Source organism: Vidua macroura, chromosome 25 (genome assembly GCF_024509145.1).
Source record: "Vidua macroura isolate BioBank_ID:100142 chromosome 25, ASM2450914v1, whole genome shotgun sequence".
Classification (NCBI taxonomy): Eukaryota; Metazoa; Chordata; class Aves; order Passeriformes; family Viduidae; genus Vidua; species Vidua macroura.
Window position 1 is genome coordinate 1910804 of NC_071595.1, and position 18238 is coordinate 1929041.

The 18238-nt window shown below is 58.1% G+C and overlaps 1 protein-coding gene across 1 annotated transcript; it reads left to right on the top strand.

Annotated features, from left to right (window-relative positions):
• Nucleotides 1-1255: 1255 nt before the first annotated feature.
• TMEM39B (transmembrane protein 39B) lies at nt 1256-11044 on the top strand. The gene is made up of 9 exons (XM_053999065.1): nt 1256-1323; nt 4023-4206; nt 7129-7348; nt 7611-7694; nt 8257-8411; nt 9047-9383; nt 9754-9941; nt 10308-10428; nt 10650-11044. Exons 2-9 carry the CDS (start codon nt 4079-4081, stop codon nt 10884-10886), a joined length of 1470 nt encoding a protein of 489 aa, XP_053855040.1. The 5' UTR covers nt 1256-1323; nt 4023-4078; the 3' UTR covers nt 10887-11044.
• The last annotated feature ends 7194 nt before the right edge of the window (nt 11045-18238 follow it).

Sequence of the window (18238 nt, forward strand, 5' to 3'; positions counted from 1 at the left end):
GAGCTTCCCTTGGATCCTGGGAACTCCCTTGGATCTCCAGCTGCCTGTTGGAAAACTGCAATATAAACTGTTTCCTGATGGAGCTCTTCATTCCACCGCGCAGTTTGGAATTTTACCACTGATTTTGGACCCAAAAAAAGGTTCACATTTTTTTTTTTTAGCCTGACTGGGTTTTTAGGGATTCCCTGGTACCTTTAGAGCATTCTCTTAAATATCAGGTGTCTGATATTTCATGATTTGATGATCTCCTGATTTTGATGATTTGATGATCTCCTGATTTCATGATTTGATGATCTCATTATTTGATTATTTTATGATCTCCTGATTTTGATGATTTTATGATCTCATGATTTGATGATTTTATGATCTCCTGATTTGATGATCTCCTGATTTTGATGATCTCCTGATTTGATGATTTGATGATCTCATGATTTAATTATTTGATTATCTCCTGATTTTGATGATCTCCTGATTTTGATGATCTCCTGATTTGATGATTTGATGATCTCATGATTTAATTATTTGATTATCTCCTGATTTTGATGATCTCCTGATTTTGATGATTTTATTATCTCCTGATTTTGATGATCTCATGATTTTGATGATTTTATGATCTCCTGATTCGATGATCTCCTGATTTTGATGATCTCCTGATTTGATGATTCGATGATCTCCTGATTTGATGATTGGATGATCTCCTGATGTTGATGATTTGATGATCTCCTGATTTTTGATGGTTTTGCACAGTCCCAGAACCAATTTAAGCTGGAAAAGCCCTCCAAGCTCTGTGTCCCATCCCCACAAAGTCATTCCTTGGACACCTCCGGGGATGGGCACTCCAAACCTCCCTGGGCGGCCAAAAAGAGACTAAAAAAAGCAGCAAATTTTGGCTTTGTACAAATCCATTCATTCCAGGGCCGCTTTTTCCTCCAGCTTAGACAGGGCTGGCTCTCAACTTCGTACCGAAGCCTCAAACCCCCCACAAAACCGACAGCAAATAATTGGGGGAAAAAAAAAAACAAAAAATAACCCAAACCCCAAACTGAGGGCGCTCTGTGGAGAGGCCGAAACCCTTCCGGGAGCATCCCAGCGGCGGAGCAGCCTGGAGCCGCGCGGGTGCCACCGCTTCCTCCCGTTCCCCCGCGGTGACACCGGGAGGCGACACCGGGAGGCGACACCGGGCGTGGCCGCGTGGGCGTGGCCGCGGGCGGGGCGTGGCTTTGCGCGCGTTCGCTCCCCGCGGCGGCTTGTCCCGCGCCGGCCGCCGTCGCGCCCCGCCCGCCATATTGTGCCCGGCGCAGGCGGAGCGGCGGCCGGCGATGGGTGAGGGGAGCCGGGCCGGGGGGACAGCGCGGCCGGGAGGGAACGGGCGGAACGGGCTGTGGTGGTGATGGGGGGGAACCCGCCCGGCGGCCGGCGGGGCGCGGGAGAGCGCCGCGGGTCGCCCCGCCCCGCCGCGGTGAAGGGGGCGGCTCCCGCGGCGCGGCCTCGCCCGCAGCCCCCGAGCCCCTCACGGAGCCCCTCACGGAGCGCCCCCGGAGCCTTCCGTGGCGCTGCCGCGCGGGTGCTGAGGAGCCCGGTGGGGTTTTGCGAGCCGCCCAGGGTCCCGCTGAGCCCTCACAACGCCCGGGGCCCTCTCAGCTTTTGTCCCCCCAGATTTCTCCCTCACGGCTGCCCCGCCGCTCCCGTGGCCCCCGGTGTTCTCCTGCAGCCCCCGCATCTCCCCGTACAGCCCCGGCTGCTCCCCCAGCCCAGAGCCACTTTGAGCCCAAATTTTACCCCTCAAAATTCCCCTTTTCAGCCCCCCCACACCCACACATTAACAGTTTCCCTCCTGGAGCCTCGTGGCTCCCAAATCCCCCCCTCAGTCCGTGCCCTCACAGCTCCCAGAGCTCCTCCAGTTCCCAAAATCCATCCCTGCAGCTCCTAAAAACAGCTCTAGGACGGCGATTTTGGAGCATTCCCCAGCTCAGCATCAGCTTTAAAACTCCCTCGAGATCGGTTTCTAAGCTTTCAGCGCGGGTTTTGTTGCTCCAGATGCAAATTCCAGAGCTGGAAATGATCCACCAGGAAAAAGGAATGTGCCTGAGTTTCCCTCACAGCTCAGATTTCGCTTGGAAATGGGGATTTTTCTCACTTGTGTGGATTCTCCCGAGGTTAACGGCATCCAGAGGAAGTTTGGAAAAGCTTGGGATGAGTTTTATGTGTGGCAAACAAGCCCTGGAAAAGCTGAATTTGGGCTGACCCCGTTGACCTCAGTGCCATCAAAACATAAAACAACAAAAGCCCTAAAAATGTGTTGGTTTTTCCCTCATCTTAAAGAGCCAAAACCAAAATAATAACTTTAAAAAGCTTCAATTCCAACACAAAACGAAAACCAAAATATCCCAAATTCCTGAATTTTTGGGGCCAGTTGTTGAGCATCTCCAGAGTTTGGAAAACAGGGGTGACAGCACAGGGATGCAGATGGAATTCCTTGTGAGGTGAGGAATTCCCAGCACCTCAGCAAGGCTGGAGGAATGACCTGGAGAAATGTGGGAGACAGGGAAAAAACAAGTGGGGAAATTTGGATTATCGTGGAGCAAACAGCTCCAAAAATTAAATTGAGAAAAATTTGGATTATCGTGGAGCGACAAGCTCCAAAAATTAAATGTGGAGAAATTTGGATTATCCTGGAGTGAAGGTGAGGCCTGGAATGCTCCATAAGGAATGCTAATTAATACATACTCATTAGTACATCCTCATTAATATGGAAAACAGGGAGGACCACATACCCTGATGATTCCAGCACAGGGATGCAGATGGAATTCCTTGTGAGGTGAGGAATTCCCAGCACCTCAGCAAGGCTGAGGTTGCATCCTTGACCTGGAAAAATGTGGGAGACAGGGAAAAAATAAGTGGGGAAATTTGGATTATCCTGGAGCGACCAGCTCCAAAAATTAAACCTGGGGAAATTTGGATTGTCTTGGAGCAACAAGCTCCAAAAATTAAATGTGGGGAAATTTGGATTATCGTGAACAGCTCCAAGAATTAAATGTGGGGGAATTTGGATTATGGTGACCAGCTCCAAAAACTAAATGTGGGGAAATTTGGATTGTCCTGGAGCGACCAGTTCCAAAAATTAAATTTGGGGAAATTTGGATTATCATGGAGTGACCAGCTCCAAAAATTAAATGTGGGGAAATTTGGATTGTCCTGGAGCAACGAGCTCCAAAAATTAAATTTGGAAAAAATTGGATTATTGTGACCAGCTCCAAAAATTAAATGTGGGGAAATTTGGATTATCGTGGAAGGACCAGCTCTAAGAATTACACCTGGGGGAATTTGGATTGTCCTGGAGTGACCAGCTCCAAGAATTAAACCTGGGGGAATTTGGATTATCATGGAGTGACCAGCTCCAAGAATTACACCTGGGGGAATTTGGATTGTCCTGGAGTGACCAGCTCCAAAAATTAAATTTGGGGAAATTTGGATTATCGTGACCAGCTCCAAGAATTACACCTGGGGGAATTTGGATTGTCCTGGAGTGACCAGCTCCAAGAATTAAATGTGGGGGAATTTGGATTGTCCTGGAGTGGCCAGCTCCAAGAATTAAATTTGGGGAAATTTGGATTATCGTGACCAGTTCCAAGAATTACACCTGGGGAATTTGGATTGTCCTGGAGTGACCAGCTCCAAGAATTACACCTGGGGAATTTGGATTGTCCTGGAGTGACCAGCTCCAGGAATTACACCTGGGGGAATTTGGATTGTCCTGGAGTGACCAGCTCCAAGAATTACACCTGGGGGAATTTGGATTATCATGACCAGCTCCAAGAATTAAACCTGGGGAATTTGGATTGTCCTGGAGTGACCAGCTCCAAGAATTAAATTTGGGGAAATTTGGATTATCGTGACCAGCTCCAAGACTTACACCTGGGGAATTTGGATTGTCCTGGAGCGTCGCGGTGGCGGCAGCGAGGCTCCATAAGGAACGCTGACGAATCCGTGCTAATGAACACGTGCTCCGTGTCTCCCTGCAGTGGTGAGGGCTGAGCCCAGCCCGCAGTGAGCAGCCAGAACCCCCAGACCCCCGGGGATGGCCGGGGGACGCCGGGGTCCCAACAGAAGCTCCTACTGCCGGAACCCCCTGTGCGAGCCCGGGGCCGCCGGGGCCGCCGGCCACTCCTCGGGCTCCTCGGTGAGCGGCGTGCGCTCCCGCACCAGGTACGGCACGGCACGGCCCCCGCTGGGGCTGGGGGCCTTGGAGCTCCTCACCTCGCCTTCCTTGGCCTTAGAGCTCGTCCCGTTCCCTGACCTTAAAGCTCGTCCCGTTCCCTGACCTTAAAGCTCGTCCCCTTCCCTGACCTTAAAGCTCGTCCTCTTCCCTGACCTTAAAGCTCGTCCCGTTCCTTGATCTTAAAGCTCGTCCCATTCCCTGACCTTAAAGCTCGTCCTCTTCCCTGACCTTAAAGCTCGTCCCATTCTCTGAACCTTAAAGCTCATCCCATTCCTCAGTCTTAAAGCTCATCCCATTCTCTGACCTTAAAGCTCGTCCCATTCCCTGACCTTAAAGCTCGTCCTCTTCCCTGACCTTAAAGCTCGTCCCATTCTCTGAACCTTAAAGCTCATCCCATTCCTCAGTCTTAAAGCTCATCCCATTCTCTGACCTTAAAGCTCGTCCCGTTCCCTGACCTTAAAGCTCATCCTGTTCCCTGACCTTAAAGCTCGTCCTCTTCCCTGACCTTAAAGCTCGTCCCATTCTCTGAACCTTAAAGCTCGTCCCGTTCCTTGATCTTAAAGCTCATCCCATTCCTCAGTCTTAAAGTTCATCCCATTCTCTGACCTTAAAGCTCGTCCCGTTCCTCAGTCTTAAAGCTCATCCCATTCCTCAGTCTTAAAGCTCATCCTCTTCTCTGAACCTTAAAGCTCATCCCATTCCTCAGTCTTAAAGCTCGTCCCATTCTCTGAACCTTAAAGCTCGTTCTCCAGTCTTAAAGCTCATCCCGTTCTCTGACCTTAAAGCTCATCCCATTCCTTGATCTTAAAGCTTATCCTATTCCCTGACCTTAAAGCTCGTCCCATTCTCTGAACCTTAAAGCTTGTCCCATTCCTTGATCTTAAAACTTGTCCCGTTCCTTGGTCTTAAAGCTTGTCCCATTTCTCGATCTTAAAGCTTGTCCCATTCCCTGACCTTAAAGCTCATCCCATTCCCTGATTTTAAAACTTGTCCCGTTCCCCAACCTTAAAACTCATCCTATTCTCTGACCTTAAAACTCATCCAATTCCCTGATCTTAAAGCTCATCCCATTCCCCAACCTTAAACCTTGTCCCATTCCTCAACCTTAAAGCTCCTCCCATTCCCCAAGCTTAAAACTCATCCCATTCCCTCATTTTAAAACTCATCCCATTCCCTCATTTTAAAACTCATCCCATTCCCTCATTTTAAAACTCATCCCATTCCCTCATTTTAGAGCTCATGCCATTCCCTCATTTTAGAGCTCATCCCATTCCCTTATTTTAAATCTCATCCCATTCCCTGACCTTAAAGCTCATCCCATTTCCCCCCCACCTTCCCCTATCCCAGGTTGTTCCAACCCCAGCCTTGGACACTCCCAGGGATGGGGCAGCCACAGCTCCTGTGGGAATTCCATCCCAGCCCCTCCCCACCCTCACAGGGAGGATTTTTCCCCCAATATCCCACCTGACCCAACCCTCTGGGACTGGGAAACCATTCCCACCTCACTTTCCTGTCAACTCCCAGTTCCCTTTTCCTACATCCCAGTTTGTCCATCCTTGGAATGGGGATGGGTGTCCCTGAGACTCTTCAGAACAGGCTCCCAGGGGAGTTCAGAACCCTTCAGTGACCAAGGAATGAGAAATAAAATTGGAGACAATTTTGCATCCAAAGCCCAGCTGGGGTTGTTGCATCTCCAGTGCCCTGAAGTTCAGAGTTTAGCTCAGGGGTTTTTTAGGATCAGCTGGATTCTGAGGCAGAGCAGGAGGGAGAGGCCAAGGAGCAGCAGCATGAACTGGAGGTTTTTTATTTACTCTGCAAAGAAAATGTTCAGTCTGCCTGAGCTGAGGGCCCTGAGCCAGGGCTCTTTAGGGATACAGTTATCCAGACAAGTCATTGCAGGGCCACGGGAGGTGGAGCAATGCAGCTTTCCTGGGAAAAGCACACAGCCAGGGCCTGATCCAGGCAGGGGATGCCTTCCCTCTGCCAGGTGGGATTTTAGGGAGAAATCCTCCCCTGGGAGGGTGGGGAGGGGCTGGAATGGGATTCCCAGAGAAGCTGTGGCTGCTGCATCCCTGGAAGTGTCCAAGCCTGGAGCCACCTGGGATAGGGGAAGGTGTCCCTGCCCATGCCCTGGGTGATCCTTGATGTCCCTTCCAGCCCGGAGCATTCTGTGATTCCATGGTTTACCAGTCCTGAGGATCTGAATCACCGTGAGTTTGGGAATCTGGGCATTTCAGGGAGACAGCTCAGGCTCCTCAGGTTCTCCCCTCGCTCATGGCCCTATTTTAGGTTCTCCATCTCCTGTTTTAAACCATGGCCTGATCCCCCTGCATCCCCCTGGATCCACACTTAGGATTTCATTTGGGGATTTACAGCAGCACTTTGTGCCCTGCAGTTCCTTTGAGGCCCACACCCAGATTCCTTTGCCTGTTGTTATTTAGAGATTGCAGCTCAATCTGGGAGATATTAATTCCCTTTGATGCAGAGGATCAGTCTGGGATCCTGTGCCTGCTCACACAGGAGGAGGCACCTCTGGCTAAACTCGTTTTGTCTCCTCAGGTGAGCAGAAGGTGAAGAATGAACAAGGGCTTGTGTGTAATTGCTCTGCCTTTCATGTTCAAGCACTCTTAGATATGTAAACACCAACTTGAGCTCTGAAAGCTTCCAATTAATTAAGAGAGCCACTGAGTAGCACAACACAACCCTGGGTCTGAACAACACACGGGATTTAATATCAGACATGGTTCCAAATACTGCTTTGTGTGGGCAAATCCCTGCTCACATCTGCCTGAAATCTGTGGTTTGTGCCAGCCCACTGATAGCTTGAGTTTCCCCATCAGTCTCAGAGCTGTGGGGGCAGCTGGAGGACATTCCCCTGTTCACCCCTGGCTCTTGGCTCCCCCTGGCAGGAGTGGCTCAGGGACAGGCCTGTCCAGCCCCCCTCTGGCAGCTCAGACAGTCGTCCCCCTGCGGCACTGCAAGATCCCCGAGCTGCCCGTGGAGAGGAGCATCCTGTTCGAGCTGCAGCTCTTCTTCTGCCACCTCGTCGCCCTCTTCGTCCACTACATCAACATCTACAAGACAGTGTGGTGGTACCCACCCTCCCACCCTCCTTCCCACACCTCCCTGGTAAGCACCAAAGGGCAGCTGGAGCTCCCAGGCTGTCTCTTGGGTCAGTAAACATAAAGTTTTAGAGATAATGTTTGATAAAAACTCCATCTGACTCTTCATGGCTGCTCCTTCCACTCTCCGTTTACCACAGCTTCAGGCTGTCTGCTTGGCATTCTCTTGGAAGAGAGATTCTCCAAAGAGAATAATTTGGGACTTTCTGTGTTGAATGTGGGTTCCTGGTGCTGATGGAAATGGAATAATTTTGGTTTTGTCCCCACAGAACTTTCACCTCATTGACTTCAACGTGCTGACGGTGACAACCATCGTCCTGGCACGGCGGCTCATCGGTGCTGTCGTCAAGGAGGTAAAGTCAGAGCTGTCCTTCCAGGAGATTTGTAAAGCCCTGTGACCCTTTTGCCATTCCCAACCCCTCCATCCTTCCCTAAAGACCTCTGTGATGTTCCCAAGTCAGAGTCCCAGGCGAGGTTTCCAGTGGGAGGAGCAGAGAGCAGAACTGAGCTCCCCAGATCACTGCTCCTCCTCTGAATTTCTGTCTCAGCCAGACTGTAGTGACTGATTCCCTCCTCCCTTCTGCCTCTTTTCCTGCTCTCTCCATCACTCCAGCTTTCCCCAGGGAAGGGCCAGGGGATGCTCCCTGTGGAAGCATCCCATGGGGAGCAGTGCCAGAAGAGTGTGCTGGGCACTGCTGACTACCAGACCTTCCCTAGAAACTCTCCTCACTCCCCGAGCAATGAAGCCCAGATTCCAGAGGTTTTGGAGAGCCCAGATTCCACAGAAAGCCTCCTTGTCCTGCTGTCAGCTTGACGCTGGCACTTCCTTCGTAGCTGTGATTTTACACACTGAGTTTTCTCCTTTTGAGAAGAAGGACTGCCCAGCTGTGCCCAGCTCTCTGCTGTGTCCCACAGGCTTCCCAGAGTGGCAAAGCCTCCCTGCCACGCTCCATCTTCCTGGTGGTCACTCGCTTCGCCGTCCTCACGGGCACGGGCTGGAGTCTGTGTCGCTCCATCATCCACCTCTTCAGGACCTACTCGTTCCTCAACCTCCTCTTCCTCTGCTACCCGTGAGTATCCCTGGGTCAGGGCTGGGGGATCCACCCGAAATCCAGGGGGAGGGTTCTGAGCTGGGAGTCTGCAAGGCTTGGAGCAGCCTGGCCTTGTGGAAGGTGTCCCTGCACCTCTCCCTCCTGCTGTGTGACATTCCATGGTGGCAGGACACATCTGTGACATTGAGCCCTCTTTCAGCTTGATGTGAGCATTAATTATTACTCATTATTGCTGCTGAAAAGGGTTGTGTGCTTTTCCCACGGCGCTCACAGAACTCAGGGCTTTGTTTTCCCTTTGTTCCTGGGCTCCTCTGCCAGGTGGAGGGATTCAAACAGCTCCTGGGTTTTGTTACCTATCAAAAGGAAATGTTTGGAGTGGAAGTAGCTCCCTCCTCCCTGCTAGATGCAGGAGGAAACATCCCCAGAGATTTGCTGCAGGAGGAAACATCCCCAGAGATGTGCTGCCTGTGGTTGAGCTCAGAGCTCTTTTTGGGAGTTTCCCTTTGGAATCATGGAATCCCAGACGGGTTTGGGATACATTCACCTTCCACTATCCAGGTCTCTCCAAGCCTTGAACTCATCCAGCTCAGAGCCCCAGAGGGAAATGTGGGATTTTGGATGGGATGCAGCTCCTGAGCCCTGTGCTTTTCCAGGTTTGGGATGTACATCCCCTTCCTGCAGCTGAACTGCGACTTCCGGAAGGCGGGGCTCTTCGCCCAGGTGGCCAACATTGGCCCCAGGGACACGGGGGAGGTGACAGCCCGGGGCAGGGACTACCTGACAGTGCTCAAGGAGACCTGGAAGCAGCACACGAGGCAGATGTACGGCATGGAGGCCATGCCCAGCCACGCCTGCTGCCTGTCCCCGGACCTCATCCGCAACGAGGTGGAATTCCTCAAAATGGACTTCAACTGGCGCATGAAGGAGGTGCTGGTGAGCTCCATGCTCAGTGCCTACTACGTGGCCTTCGTGCCTGTGTGGTTTGTCAAGGTGAGGCCTGGCTGGGAGGTGACACTGGGCTGTGGTGGCACCACGAGGGAGGACAGTCCTTCCTTGTGCTGATTGACTTCTGAATGTCCGCTGGTCAATGGGGTGAGGCTGTCCCTGTCCCCTGAGCATGGGCAGCATCAGGAGCTGCCTCCCTGGTTTTGGTGATGATGGCACGAATATTTTGCAGGAATTCTCCATCCCCCGTCCCATGTGGGCTCTTCCTTTCCAGGCAGGATCAGCAGCTCCACGCAGAGCCCTCGTTTTACCTGCCTGCCCGAGTGCTTTGTGTGGTGATGCCTTGGGCAGGTGAGGCTGTCCAGACGTGTCCCACAGTGTCCAAACACTGTCCCACCTTCCTGTCCCCCCCCAGAACACTCAGTACTACGACAAACGCTGGTCCTGTGAGCTCTTCCTGCTGGTCTCCATCAGCACCTCGGTGATCCTCATGCAGTACCTGCTCCCTGCACGCTACTGTGACCTGCTCCACAAAGCTGCAGCACACCTGGGCTGCTGGCAGAAGGTGGATCCAGCCCTCTGCTCCAACGTGCTGCAGCATCAGTAAGGAATTCTCTCCTGGGCTTAAAGGCTGGAGTTTTCTTGTTGCTGGGTGGGTGGGGAGCTCAGCCTTCAAGTAAAGCAGAGAGAAGTGGGAGCAGAGTTGCTGGCTGACCCATCCAGCAGCACAGACGCTCTGGGCACTGCCCCCTGGCAGGCAGAGCTGATTTTTGGCAAGGTGCCTGCTGCTCCTGGCCACAGCTACCTGCAGTTTGTCACTGCCACGGTGACAATTCCAAACAGGGAGCGGAATTCCCGTACTCCTCACTGCTGGTGGGGAGGCAGCAGGGCCCAGTGCCCCATGCAGGTGGGATTAAGGCATCTCTTGTTCCCTGCAGGTGGGATTAAGGCATCTCTTGTTCCCTGCAGGTGGACTGAGGAGTGCATGTGGCCTCAGGGGGTGCTGGTGAAGCACAGCAAGAACGTCTACAAGGCCGTGGGCCACTACAACGTGGCCGTGCCCTCGGACGTCTCGCACTTCCGATTCCACGTAAGCTCCCCTCTCCTTCCTGGCAGCAGGGAGAACTCGGCAGGATCGTGGTCCTGGTGGCCTGGACACCTTGGGCTGGGCGGGTCAGTGCCCAGGGTGGGGTTCAGCCCCATGCCACGAGGGTGACTCCATCCAGAGCCAGTGTGTCCCCAGAGGAATCCTCACATCCCTCACCCAAAGGTTTCACCTCCTGCCCGGTGCCTCACGCTGCTCTCCCACAGTTCTTTTTCAGCAAACCACTGCGAATCCTCAACATCCTGATCCTGCTGGAAGGAGCTGTCATCTTCTACCAGCTCTACTCGCTGATTTCCTCGGAGAAGTGGCACCAGACGATCTCTCTGGCTCTGATCCTCTTCAGCAATTACTACGCCTTCTTCAAGCTGCTGCGGGACCGCCTGGTGCTGGGCAAAGCCTACTCCTATGCTGCCAGCAGGGACTCAGAGCAGAAGTTAAATTAAAACAATTGCACTGATGCTCTCAGCATATTACAGAACAAACAAAAACGAGAAACCCTCAGAGCTTTGTATTTTTGTTACCACTGCTTTTTTTTTGTTGTCGTTTTCTTTGATAACTGATGTAATTAAAAGGAAAAAAAAAAACAAAACATATTTTTTTACTCCCAACAAGTCGTTTGTGTGTTTGTTGTTTGGATCCACCTCCACCAAAAGGTTTGCTGCTGTTTGGGTGTGAGGAGGGGTTTTTTTAATGGTGCTGAGGTTTGACAGGGGTGGGGTGGGAGGAGGAAGGTGAGAGTTACAGGTGTGTTAAAGGCCCCAGCTGGGTTCCTTTAGGAGGGGGTAAACCCTCATCCCGTCCTTTTGGGGGTCCCCAGGAGCTCCTGTGCCCCCTCCCCATGCCCTGCGTAGGGAAAGGTGGTGCCATTTCTCTGAAATGTTTCTTTTCAAATTGCTGAGCTCCAGCTGCTGCAGCGCCCTGCTTCGAGGGTCCCCTGTGGATGTGGGACACGGGGGGGGTTTGGGGGAGCCCCAGCCGCTCCCCTTTGCTCCTTTACCCGCGGGTCGGGTGTTCTCCCCAGGCTCCTCCTGCCCCACCTGCCCGTCAGGGTCTGCGGAGGAGGAGAAAGACGAGGAAGAGGAGGAGGGGGAGGAGGAAGGGACGCGGCGCAGCCCCGAGAGCCCCGGCCCGGGGCCCGAACCCGCTGCCGGGAGCAGCGCCCGTGCGGCCGCGGCAGGGGCTCGGGGCTCCCCCTGCCCGCAGGAGGATCCCGGGGGGTCCTAAAAGGGGTCCCGGGGGTCCCAAAGGGGTCCCGGGGGGCTCGGGAGGGTCCCGGCTCCGGCCTTTGTTCCCGCAGGGCCACGCGGCCGCCAGGGGGCGCCCGGCGCGCGCGCTCCCGGTCCCGATCTCTTGATCCCGGTCCCGATCCCGATCCCGGTCCCGATCTCCTGATCCCGGTCCCGATCTCCTGATCCCGGTCCCGATCCCGATCCCGGTCCCGATCTCTTGATCCCGGTCCCGATCCCGGTCCCGATCTCTTGATCCCGGTCCCGATCCCGGTCCCGATTTCCTGATCCCGGTCCCGATCCCGGTCCCGATTTCCTGATCCCGGTCCCGATCTCCTGATTCTGGTCCCGATCTCCTGATTCTGGTCCCGATCTCCTGATTCTGGTCCCGATCCCCTGATCCCGGTCCCGATCTCCTGATTCTGGTCCCGATCTCCTGATTCTGGTCCCGATCCCCTGATCCCGGTCCCGATCTCCTGATCCCGGTCCCGATCCCGATCTCCTGATCCCGATCCCGATCCCCTGATCCCGGTCCCGATCCCGACTCTGATCCCGGTCCTCATCCAGGTCCCGGTCCCGATTCCCATCCCGATCTCATTTCGGTCCCGGTCCCGGTGCTGATCCTGGTCCCGGTCCCGACACCGCCCCCGATTCAGCCCCGAGCACGCCGGGGGAATTATTGCCGCTGAAAGCGGAGATCAAACACCGGAGCGGGTCCGGGGGAACCGGGACCGGGAGCAGAACCGGGATCGGGATCAGGACCAGGAAAGAACCGCGACCAGTCGCAGCATCGCCCGTGGCGCCGGGGAGGGGAAAGGGGGTGTCGGTGCCCGGCAGAGCCCGGGGGACGGCGGGGACAGGGCAGGACCAAAGGCCACCGGAGCGGAGCCGCCGCCGTTTCTCAGCGCTGCCGTCAGCGGGGCAAAGGGCGAGGAAGAGGAAGGAGCAGCGGGAATAGCGAAGGCTGGAGGGAAGCCAGAAGCGGCGAGCCCACGGGATTGTGCCTTCCCTCACCCCCACCCCACACCGGGACCGGCACCGGCAGGGAGCGGGACCCCCCCCCATTCCCGGGGACACGGAGGGGCTCCGCTGCTTGGAGCGGCTGCGGGAACCCCCGAGCCCCCCCGGCAGATCCTGCGGGTCTGGGGGGCACAGAGCGGCCCCCCAGCCTGTCCTTGTTTCCCGTGTGACCCCAGCAGGACCAAACCCGGTGTCCGGCCGGGATTTCCAGCCGGGTGGGGCGGGGGGTGATGTCGGGGCCCCGGCCCCCTGCCCAGCACGGCGGGAGGAAACGGCCGTGTCCAGCCTTTCCCGAGGATGAGGATTTCCTTCCTCCCATTGAGCGGGGACCCTGGGGTTAGCACGCAGCCGTGGGGCACTCGGCCACAGGACGGGGGGCCTGGCTGGGAATTGGGGGGCAGAGACCCCCGACACAGCCCTGGGGGCGTCTCCCTTATTCCCCTCTGCCTTGCCGCGACCCCGAGAATGATTTGCGGGGGCACAGGGTGGAGACACGCGGCCATTTCCTCCTCTCCTTCCCTTTTTCCCACCCTGAGAGCGCTGCGGATATTTCGGGGGCGAGAAGCAGCTGGACACGGGGGCTCTTGGCTTTCCCAGAAGCCGGGAAGAGCTGTCACCGGGAGCAGTGACACGTCTCATTTCCCTTGAACCGGGGCTTTCCCAGGGCCCCCGGGCAGGGCTGATGTCCCGGGGGAGATCCCGGTGGGAATCCCCCTGGGAGCACCACGGAGGTGGCTCCGCTGGGGACTCAGCTGCCGTGGTCACCTCGGGGGTCCCGGGCTGCCCCCCGGGGGTCCCGGGCTCCATCTGCCGCGCTCCCCGCGGCCGCTAATCCCGGGATTAGCAGCCAGATGCCAGGGGCAGGTTTGCCGCAGGTAACGAGGATCCCTCGGGAGGAGGTGATGACATCAAGGTGCGGGAATTGTGGCCAATCCCACCCGGCCTGGGGTCCCCCGGCCAGCAGGGCAGCGGGGACAGGGAGCTCCCATCTGCCAGGACACATCCTGGGGTGTCCCCAGGCACAGAACCCCAGCAGAGCGGCCACGCTGGAGCAAAACTCCCGGCAGAAATTCCCTCCGTGTGCACACCCGAAATGGGCAAACTTCACCCTCCTGCTGCCCGCCGGGAATCCCCTCCCGCTTCCCAGCGGATGCAGCTGATGGGAAGTGGTTGTTTTCCCCTAAAAAGCCCGTCCCAGCATTCCTGGGAAGCCGCGGCTCCCACCCTTATCCCAGTTCCTGGGACCTCCAAGCGGCCAATTCCTGCCTGCTCCCAGCCCAGCTCGGCACAGACGAAGGATTGCGGGGCCCTGGATTTCTGGGTGATCCTGGGTTGCTGCACCCCGGATTTCTGAGCGACCCTGCAGCTCAACCCCCTCACTGGGGACCTGTCAGACACCTCCCAGCTCCTCCTCATCCATCCCAAACCCCCAGCCCATCCCTGGCCGCTTCACTGCCAAATCCAGCATCCAGCAGCTCCTGATGTGGACAAGAAAGTGGGAAGGGAAGGAGCGTCCCCCAAAACCAAAGGTGATCCCACCTGAGCTGTACCCGGAGACGGGCAGCTTTAATTCCTTCCTAATAAATAATTTTTACATTAACAAAGCCAAATCCCCAAAGTGGTTAATTAGGGATTCATTTACTCACTGTCACCTCACACCGCAGCAGGTTTGGGGTGAGACCAAGGCGGGGGAAAAGCATCAGGGAGGGAAAAATATCCCAGTGCCGATCCTGTCAGCATCCCCCCGGGCTGGGGAACCCCTGAGCATCCCCCCGGGACCAGAGCCGCGGGGTCCCCTCGGGACACCCAAATTTTGGAGATGCTGAACTGGCCACAACAACCCCGACCTCGCCCAGCGCTCACCTGGCCAAAACCGGGGCAGGCCCCGTCCTGCCGTAATTACAAGCCCTTAATTAGCATACGCGCATCCTCATTAATAATTAACACGTCCTCATTTCCTCATTGAAACAAACCCGCGGTGGGGACCCAGGAGCTGGAGGGGACCCCGGGCCACCCCCCGGCCTCTCCCATCACCTGAGGCCACCACAGCCGTGCCCGGGAGCGGGGACAGCGCCCGCAGCACCCCGAGCCCCCCGGCAGCGGCTCCCGCGGGGACCAGATGGCGACTCCGAGGCGGGGGCCAGATGGACCCTCCCGCCCGTGATCCCCCCTCCGCTTCCGCTGCCATTTTCCCCGGCAGCCGCTATAAATATTTAACAGCTCCGTTCCCGAGCCCGCAGGAGCAGGGACCGCGGCTCCCGGCGCTGCAGCTCCTTTGCTCCGGCCTGGGGACACCTGGGTGACACCCTCGGCAATGGGGACGCGGCCCCCGCGGCGCTTTGAGCTGGATATTCCCGGTGATCTGAGCTGGAGGTGCTGAAAGGTGGCGAATGGAGGCTCTGGAGAGTGCTGGGACATTTCCCAAAAGTTGTGGAGAAGAGGGGGAGCGGTGTCAGGAATGCCGCCCACCCCCCAAGTGGGTGTCAGGCTCTGAGGTGGCCCCATCCCTAAAAGACTGAGCCCTAAAAGTCCTCACAGAAGTCCAAAAGGGCATCAGAAACCCCAGCCCGCCCTACAGCCCAGGAGGTTCTGAGGCCTTGGCCAGACCCCAGCCAGACACCCCACGAGTGGCAGCGCCACCTCCACGGCCACCAAAGGGGTGTCCCAAGGGTCCCGTTCCCCGCTTTTGGGATCTCCCACGAGGCTGCGAGTCCCGAGGTGTGGCTGACACGGGGCACGCCGGGACCTGCAGCCCACGAGGGGCGTTTGCAGCCGGGCACGGGCGAGTTTCGGTCCCACCGCGGGCGCGGCCGTGTCCCATCCCCTCCCCTCCCGCGGGGACAACGTGCACCGGGACAGCTCCTGGCCGGGGCCAGGCTTCCTCCCGCCGCCACCACGGTGGCCTCGAGCCTTTCCTCCGCTCTTCCTCCGCTTTTCCGCCGAGCCGGGGCTGCCTTCCTGCCCCGGCCCCGCTTCCTGCCCGCCGGCGCTGCCTCCTCCGCGCTCAGCATTCCCGGCTTTTCCATCCTCCCCGGGGCTCCTTCCCGAGCTGCACACAGGGGGACCTGGCCTCCACGCGTGTCCCCAACCGCTGTCCGAGCTCCCTGCGCCCTCCTCGAGCCTCCGGTCCCCAAAGCTCCACGTGGGACCTGTCCCCGACGCCGCTGCCGGGGGTCCCGGGGGTCCCCGTTCCACCGGCAGCTTCCTTCCAGCTCAGCGGGAAAATCATCGAGCGGCGCGAATCTGCCCCCGGGCTCACCCCAGGGAGCGGCAATTCCCCGATTCCAATCACTTTTGGGGATCTCCCGCTGAGCCAGTTTGTAATCCCCGCTCCGGGCATGGCACGCAGAGCGCCGGGAACGAGCGGGAGCTTTCCGGGAGCATCCCCACCCCCCCAGCGCGCGGGTTTTGGGGAGCTGGGAGCCCCGGGGCTGCTCCCGGCTCGGGGTGCTGCTGAGGGCAGGACATTCCCACGCTGAGCCCGAGGGTGTCCCCCAGAACCGGTCGGACGCGCGGGGCCGTGACTCAGCCCGGCGGGAGCGGGCGGGCGGCGGCAGGACGGGACCTGCGCGGGGCCCCCGCTTCCCCGGCAGCCCTGAGCAAACAGGGAAGTGAAAAATTTTCCTTTTCCATCCTCCCGCCGAGCTGGGTGTCACCGCGTTGGGGTGACCTTCCCCTGCACTCCGCTGCCTCGAGCATCCCCCCCGCCTCTCCCCGCCGCTCCCTCCCGGCTCCGGGTGAGGGCTGGGCCGGGCTCCTTATCTCCCTTCCAGGCTGACGCAAGGTTTGCTCATTCTGCTGCTCCCCGGGGCCGTGCTGTTGATGGTGTCACCTTCCCCCGAGGATTCACCTCTCTGCGGGGCTCACCACCCCCTCCTGGGCTTCACTCGCTGCCCCACGGCCGAGAGCAGCGAGGTTTTGCCCGCCGGGGCCGGGAGGGTTCAGCGCCCGGCGGGTGCGGGGGGCCGGCTGCCGGCCCGCTGCTCCAGCCAGGAATAAGTGGATTAGGAGCCAATCTCGTTATCGCTGCTGGCAGCCTCACAAGGGCCGTGGCATGGGGACAGTGACGGGGACAGGGGTGGGGACGCTCCCGCTGAGGGGGGACAGGGGTGGCCGGTGCCCGGCGCGGGGTGGAACGCGGCCACCATGCGTCGGTAGCCAGGGCTCGGCTGCCTGCTGTTCCCAGGGATGCGGCTCTAATGAGGCGGGACGGTTAATTAGTCAGTGTCAATTTATGCTAATTAGCCGGGGAGGGAGTGGAGACACCGATGGCTCTGCCACCTGGCTGGCACCGGGGCGCGCAGGGCCGGGCTGGGGGGACACGCGTGGGGCTGAAGGTGTCAGGGCAGGACAGCGGAGCTCCCTGAGGGTGCTCCCAGCCCTGCCTCGCCTTCCCCGCCCGGTGAGTCAGGGCTGAGACCCCGCAGGAAGCCCCAGGGATTTCCAAAGCGCCCTGGAAACCCCCCGCGCTGTGATTTCCTCCCTCTTCCTGAGGCTCTGTGGGTGACGGCAGCAGCACGCGGCGGCCGGGCTGGGAATTTCGGAGGGAAAAGGATGGGAAGCACGGATCCGGCCAAGGAATGAGCCCCTCTCCGGCAGGGATGGAGCAGCTCCGTTGTTTACTCAATCCAGCCTGCGCTGCTGTTGGCTCCTGGGGTTGTTTCTCCTTCTCCAGACAGGGCTGTGACCGCAGAGACAAAGGCAAAACTTTAATCCCGCAAATCCTCCTCTCTTCCCACCGAAGGCCGCGGCTGTTTGTCCCTCTCCGAGGGGACGCTGGGGTCGGACACCGCCCGGGGGCTGCCCGGGGGCCGCTCAGCCGGAGCGCAGAGCAGCTAAAAATATCCCCGCGTCTTCACGGAGGTGTTACGGCCGCAATCAGCCATGCAAACGAGAGCGAAATGAAATCAGCCGCATGCGACAGGAGCTGTTAACCCCTGCCAGCGCGGGGACGTGTCCCTCCGGCACCGCGTGGGTCCCGGGGGGGGGACACGGGGTGCTCGGAGCGCGGGGTCCGTGTCCCCCCCGCTGCCCTCCCCCCCGGGCTCGCTGCCATCTGCTCGGGGTGTGTTAAAGGCGAGGAGGAGCTGCAGAGAAACGAGGTCAGGGCTGCGATGGCAGGGCCGGGGCGAGGCTGAGCCCGCCTGCGAGGACGGTGCCACCCGCCCGTGCCACCAGCGGGACGCTCCGGTGGCACCGAGGGAGCGGGGGCGGGGGTGACTCTTTGGGGTGTCCCTGGGCTCCAGCGGCAGCTCCCTGCTGGCGCTCCGGGTGGATTTCGCTCCGCCACGGAGCTCCCACATCCTGCTGCCAGCGGCCCCGTGCCACCCCCCGCCCTGCCCGGCGATGCACCGCGATTCAAACACCGCCAGCCCCCCAAACCTGGGCAGCCAGAGCAGCGCACCCCTTCCCTCCCTCCCCAGGGGGGGCTCCCCGTGCCCGCCCCGGTGCCCACCCGAGCCCCCGCCCGTGCCCGCCCCGCTGCATGTGCCAGCCCCCGCGGCAGCTGCCTGCATTTCATGCATTTTTAAGGAGAAGAAGGTTAGTGG

What these genes read in the sequence shown, in the direction of transcription:
- TMEM39B (XM_053999065.1), top strand. Translation starts at nt 4,079, where the DNA reads ATGGCCGGGGGACGCCGGGGTCCCAACAGAAGCTCCTACTGCCGGAAC. An exon ending in CTCCTTCCCACACCTCCCTG is followed by an intron (nt 7,349 to 7,610) that starts GTAAGCACCAAA and finishes TTGTCCCCACAG; the next exon opens with AACTTTCACCTCATTGACTT. An exon ending in CTCCTCTTCCTCTGCTACCC is followed by an intron (nt 8,412 to 9,046) that starts GTGAGTATCCCT and finishes GTGCTTTTCCAG; the next exon opens with GTTTGGGATGTACATCCCCT.